General features: G+C 43.2%; 2 protein-coding genes across 2 annotated transcripts in view; both read right to left on the bottom strand.

Annotated features, from left to right (window-relative positions):
• NCOA5 (nuclear receptor coactivator 5) overlaps window positions 1–2,992 on the bottom strand; it is a 13,562-nt gene extending 10,570 nt beyond the window's left edge. Inside the window, exon 1 of the mRNA XM_009874539.1 lies at window positions 2,986–2,992. The gene's annotated coding sequence lies outside the window, so the exon portion shown is untranslated. The remainder of the gene's footprint in view (window positions 1–2,985) is intronic.
• On the bottom strand, window positions 2,731–3,804 carry LOC104277786 (heterogeneous nuclear ribonucleoprotein C-like 1). Its single transcript, XM_009874538.1, has 2 exons — window positions 3,618–3,804; window positions 2,731–3,093 (listed from the first exon to the last, which is right to left on the bottom strand). The coding sequence occupies exons 1-2, from the start codon at window positions 3,778–3,780 to the stop codon at window positions 2,954–2,956; spliced, it is 303 nt and encodes a 100-aa protein (XP_009872840.1). The 5' UTR covers window positions 3,781–3,804; the 3' UTR covers window positions 2,731–2,953.
• Window positions 3,805–6,314: the final 2,510 nt, after the last annotated feature.

Genomic DNA, 6,314 nt, shown 5'->3' on the forward strand with positions numbered 1-6,314 from the left:
CCCAGCGAGGAGATGGGATCCGAGGAGCCCGAGGCACGAGCTTCTCATGAAGTCAGCACGGTGCAAACCGGTACAGCACATCAGAAACTAGAAGAGTGGTTGGCTTCTGAGCATCACCACAAAAAACACCACAAAGCGAAATGCAAAGAAATAAGAGAGCTGAAGAAATAAAATCTTGTCCTCAGCCAGAAAAGGTGAAGTTGCCCAGAATTGGAAGGGACCGGAACTACTCTAACGTGAGGAAAAAGTCTTCCACAACACTGGATTAAGGATGAAATAATGGACTGGAGGGGGGCAAGAACAAACAGAAATTACTTCAGCCATCTTACTCTGAGAGCCTTTGAAGGAAAAGAACAAAACAAGCCTAGGTCCTGACTGCTCCCTGGCGACAATTAAGATTTCTTCTTATTAAGTACTTTCACAGGTTTTGCAAGGGAATAAACCTGCCACAACATCTTTCAGCAGACTTGGTCTTAACATCTTGTAAGTATCCAAACTATCCTTCATTACTTGCAAGAATTAGAATTAAGGAATTAGTCCTAATTTTTCCTCTTGTTGTCAATCAAGCAGCAGTGCATTCCCTTTTGGGAGGGCAAGAGAAGCGAGTGCAACCTGAGCATTAACTACGACTGTAGCACAAAGCAGTCCCTCCCGATGAAATACGGCTGCATCGGCCACAGCCACAAACTGAATTTGATGGCATTTGTTCCCTGTAGAGTCTTACTCATTGCAGATATGAAAACCCTTCTATGTACTTGCAGAAATATTAGTATAATGCAACACTGGAGTTAAGCTCTCCCAAAGCCTTTTACGTTATTGTGCTACTACCCATTAGATTTAATACTCGGACTGCATAACTGATGCAACCATTCTCCTCGCGTTTATTTTTAGTTGAGAATTTTTTTCCCCTTAAAGCGTTTAAGCAAGACACTATTTAGTTTCTTTGGTTTAAGATTATTTTTATTTTCTGTTTTAAGATGCCATTGCAGACATCTAGTATAATTTTCACACCCAATATCACACATTTTTCAATTTCAAAAAATGTATTTAAATCTGAACAAAAATACTTTACTAGAAGAAAAAGCACCTTTTGACAGGGATCCTTCTCTTGTGCAAAATGAATGGATTTAATAACATTTTATTTAATGCCAATAGCATTTACAGGTTAAGTATTTTAACACTGACAAAACTTCCAAGAAATAAATAAAAAAACCCCAACAAACGATAACAAAGAAGTCTTCTGTCCTGTAGAATTTTGAGATGACAGAGCCACTGCAACCACACAGGGTAACTTCCTGAATAAATCCAGGTGAAAAGAGCTTCTTGAATCACATTCCTATCTCAGGTGCAGCACTGGTATTGAACCAGAACTGATTTTTTAGCAAAACACCCAATTTCAATTTAAAAGTCTTCAGAGAACAGAAACCACTAAAGCTCCAGTAAGTTATTCCAGAAGTAAATTACTTTGCTGTTAAAGAAAACTATTCATTTCCATTTAAGGACTTGCCATACCTATGCCTGCTAGACTAGAACTCATCCCCAGGTCTGTCTGTAACACACAGAGCACATCCCTCTTGTCTTGAGGCTTTGGCTAGGGCTTGATCTTTAACTCTTGAAGCCTTCTTCAGGTTTTTCTGAGGCTTTTCCCATTTAGCATTATTCTTTTTGAACCGAGCACGACAGAACGGAATGCAGTGTTCCAGCAGCAAAACCCCAGAGGTACCGGGACCTCCCTCCTCACCACCCCGTGCCTGCACAGCTCGGGCTGACACCCCCCTCCCGGCTTCGCTGGAGGCTCAGCTCTGCCTGCAGCCAGCTCAGGAGGATGTCCAGGTCACTGCCCCCTTAGTGACTCAATCTTCATCATTTCATTATTCCCTTTTTAAAATGGGATCGTGTGCTTTCTCTCCAAGTCCCTTACAAAAGCACTGTATGGCCAAGGATCAATTTTTCCAGAACACTGCTCCAAGAGCTGGGCACTTCCATCTACGTTACACGGAGATTCGTTTGGAATCCGTTTAACCCTGCGTCGGTTTTAATTGTTCTAGTTTCTTAATCAAATCAAACCTCTTTCAGAAGTCTTTTAAATCAACACTGCTACTTTCAGCCACAATTCCTGCAGTATCGTAACTCAGTTAGATGGGATTTATTCTGACTGGCCTTAATGAATCTCCTTCGCACAGAGCGTCAGATGAGAGAATCGCCTGTTACCTGGATGGAGCCAGGCTTGCCCATCGACAGCGCCTGCGGGCACAGCGTGGTGCTCCTGGGCCAACGCCACCAATGACCTCAGCAGGTCTTCATTTACTGAGTCTCACAGTTGTTTGATTCTTTTTCTTTTTTTTTTTTTTTTTTGAGAGGTCTAGTTTTGGTAGGTGCCGTTTTACCTTTTTTATATTTTGCTGGTGAAATTGAAGTTCTATTAACTAAGCACTCAATTCTGTTTAAGTTTGCTCCCAGCATATTTAGCAGAATTATTTTCATCTTTACGAAAATGGCCTTTTTAAAGCATCTAGTATTTATAGCACTACTTAGAGATTGATTTCACACGTGTAAAAAAATCCCGGTTCAGACTACTTATCTAACAAGCTGCTAAGTGCTGCAGCCAGTTCCTCTGAACCCATCATGATGAAGTGCAATAGCGGTTTACAAACGTTTTTAAAAACATGTTTCAATGACCGCTTGCCAGGGCTCACACGCTGAACAGTTTCTTGCACAGGGCAACAGAGTTCTTTGAAATACTAACACGTGAAAGCAAGTTCAGAGTAAGAGCTAGGTAGCAAGGTGAACCACGCTGCAGATAAACCACACAGCAGTTACAGCAAGTAACCAAGAGGGCAAATACATACCCAGGAAAAGTGATTTTACACTAAAGCCAGGCAAGTTTCACATGGTGGTGTTCCCAGGGAGCTTTACAACAACAGCACTCTTTCTACCAGAACGCATGCTGGGGTCAGTAGGAGAGCACGGAGCAGTTTTCCTTACCTAATCTATACCCTTTATAAAGGCGACCCTTCTCACCGTCCAGAGCCGCCTGGACGTCTTCTAGACGGTCATACTGCACGAACCCATAGCCATGGTACATGCTGAGGGCTGGAAGAGGTAACAGCAGGGCAAGACCGGTTACAACGACGGGACAGCACTAACCCGCGCCCCGGCCATCACCTCATCCCAACCAGCCGAGCCACCACACGGGCTCCACCCAGCACCAACCACGCAGGCGTCCCGGGAAAAGTCACATCCACCGGGATCAGGATGCAGAGCTCGGAGACGCTGAAATGCATTTGGCAGATCAGCCTCCTTCTGACAAGGCGTGACCAAAGCACAGCCCACAGAGTGACCCGCGTTGGATTAAGAGACTACGAGGTCACTTCAGAGAGTATTGCAACACTGCGCTGCAGCCCCCAAAGCTAAAGCACAGCTGATAGAGATGCACATTACGCTTCAGCTGTACCGATGGAATTGCTTTCTTTAGAGGAAGTTACCACTAAAAGGTCACTTTTTAGGATCAACATCAGTCACTCCTCCCATCATCATCAAACAGCATTTGACAAGCATGAAAGTTGTATTTCTTGCTGAATTCCCAGCCACAAAAAGGCATAAGATAATATACTAACCCCTGATTTTGCCATATTTTGAAAATATCTCTTCCATTTCTTCACGAGTCATGTGGTCTGTGGGCAAATTGCCGACAAAAAGTCTTCTCTCTAAATCCTGAGGATTGGTGCTGTTAGTGAAGTCGCTCTGTTTGATGCTATTGCTCTTGCGTCCTCGCGCCATTTTGCTTTCGTTCCAAATCCAACTCTTCGCAAAAGAGAAAAATGGCCATGCATATCATTTCAATCCATGACAACAAAATTAAACTGGAACAAGATTAAACTTAACAGCTTCGCAGACTAGAAGCCAACCAGGTCTGCTTGATGCAAACTTCACACACAGGGTACAGAGGTCTGGCAAAAACACACACCGCAGTGTTTGGGTTCAGCTTTTCGGTAACACTGAAAGGTAGGAAAGCTAATCGTTTGGCAGGTAAGTTTTAACAGTTTAGCTCCAGACTAAGATACAAATAAAACTTGTTTTCCACTAAAATGTCCTAACTTTAAGCTTTTTAATACGCCTATTGTTGTCATATCTATTTCTTCAACCCACTGGTGAGAAGTCTTTAAATTTATGCAATATTTTAACAAGCGGAAAGAAAACACTCATCACAACATTGCATAACGGGACCCAAAGATTTCAGCACAGGCTCTGGATGAGGCATCAGGAAGTTCTGCTTAAGAGCTCTTCAGTTACCACACTCAGATCTCCTCATTAAATGTGAAACCCAAGCTTTCCAATAGCAGAAAGCACCATTTCCCACCCATATCCCCACTAAGCAGCATATCCTCGTCCCCATCAAGGTGTTGTATCCCACAGAAGACGGGTCCACAGCTGGGAGTTTAACCACCTCCAGGTAAGCGCTGCACCCTACCTCATCTCCCCCAGTGCAGCAGCAGTAACCTCTGTTAACCCACCGTATCGCAGACAGAAATGGAGCAGTCACTGTGCAAACTCACCCAAACAATCACAGAAAAAAAAAGAAAGAAAAAGCAAACAATCAAAAAAAACCCCCAGATCAACATAGCAAACTTTACCAAGCTAACAAAAATTTAAAAACCCAAACAAACAAACCCAAGAAAAACAAACAAACCAACCCCACCCAGGATTCGTAATGGTTGGTTTAAAAAGTCACCACTGCACAAAGCTTAAGAAAAAAAGAAAAAGTAATTTAAAAACACTGACACCTCCAAGATGAGCTTCAAAACTTGAAAACTATTTAATTCCTAAACATTCACCTGCAGGAATGCAGGATGGGATTATCTGTTTATAACATTTAATACCAGGCAGGAAACCTGGAAAAAGCAAGCTGAGGAAACTGAATACATCAACAGAAGCTTCTACCATAAATCACGAGATGCCAACAACCACCACGCTCCCCAAGAGTAACCTATATTCCTTACAATGTAAAAGTAGTCTCTAAATCAACAAGCCAAATGTGCAAATATATAAAAGTTTTATATAAAATACTTTTGCAGCACTTAACTGGCATGAATAATACAGCTACTCCAAACCCGAGATGTAAAATCTGTTTTGTTTAACATCAATCAACTTTACGTTTGTATAATTTTTCTCCTTTTAGCAGGGACAAGAGGAAGAGAACACCTCCCAGTCTAACTAACTTTTTAAAATTAACTGACCTGCCAGAACAGAGAGAAGGAGAAAAAAAAAACAACCCAGCACCTAAATTGAAATCAAACAGAAAGAAGTCATTTCTTCTACCACATTCGCCACAATCTTCCTAGACACTTGTACACACACAGTTTTACCTTCCCCATGAGAAGCACCAAACCTCATCCCACCTTCCTGCAGGGAAGAACCAGATTTCTCTTCCATTGTACTGCTGCAACTTAAGTTCTCATCAGCTGAGGGTAAAGAAGTTTCCAACATGCTCCCCAGATGGCCAAGTGGCTATAAAACACAGAAGATCCATCTAACTCAAGTTCCCCTGCGGAGCAGGGCCGGAGGTCAGAAGCCCCTGCGAGCAGCACGATCTGCGGGCGGCCGTGGAATGCCCTGCGCACGTGGCAGGCAGGGATCAACAGGACCCGTAACCGCTGCGGGTGGCACAGCTCAGTTTGACTGCAGAGGAGCAGCAAGAAACCCCCTTTTCTTTTCCTTAAGGGTGGGGATAGAAGAGGGTGGCTGGGGATGAGGGTGCAGAGGCTTTCCATGTGAAGAAAAACAGAGAGCTATTTTTCCCACTTGCAGGTCACTTTCAAAGCGAAGCAATAAATCCCAAACACTCAGTTGGGTTGAATTACTAGAAAATTTAATATTAGAGTGTTTACTGCCTCTCAGCATTTTCCACTTGGTAAGTTACATAGTTAAGGGCCGTTTAGTAATCATAAGAGCAAAATTAATGAGTCCCAGCTCTTGGCATGCTACACCAGGTGAACGGCTAATTTCCACATTAAATCCTTTTCTAATCTGGAGAGCACAAGTAACACACCAGGGCAGCTTAAAGGTGTCCATTCCCCACACAGAAACCGACTGCCAGGCCAGGCAGGTTCCTACAAGAGGACAGCCCATGTCAGCTCATAGGCCAGTAAATCCTCTCCAAGTCAACTAAAGCCACGCTTCCCTAAAAACATCTTATCGTCAAAACCAATAAATAATAGCGCTACAGCTTCAGAAAGCCAGGCACAGGTGAAGTGGAATAGGGACACTAACGTGACAAGTGAGATGCGACACAAAAATCGGCAAGAAGTTCCCGG

The sequence above is a fragment of the Apaloderma vittatum genome, unplaced genomic scaffold (assembly GCF_000703405.1).
Source record: "Apaloderma vittatum isolate BGI_N311 unplaced genomic scaffold, ASM70340v1 scaffold34758, whole genome shotgun sequence".
NCBI lineage: Eukaryota > Metazoa > Chordata > Aves > Trogoniformes > Trogonidae > Apaloderma > Apaloderma vittatum.

Coding starts and splice junctions, on each gene's coding strand:
- LOC104277786 (XM_009874538.1), bottom strand. CDS start 3,780: ATGGCGCGAGGACGCAAGAGCAATAGCATCAAACAGAGCGACTTCACT. Junction 3,094..3,617: donor AAAATATGGCAAAATCAGGG/GTTAGTATATTA, acceptor TACCTCTTCCAG/CCCTCAGCATGTACCATGGC.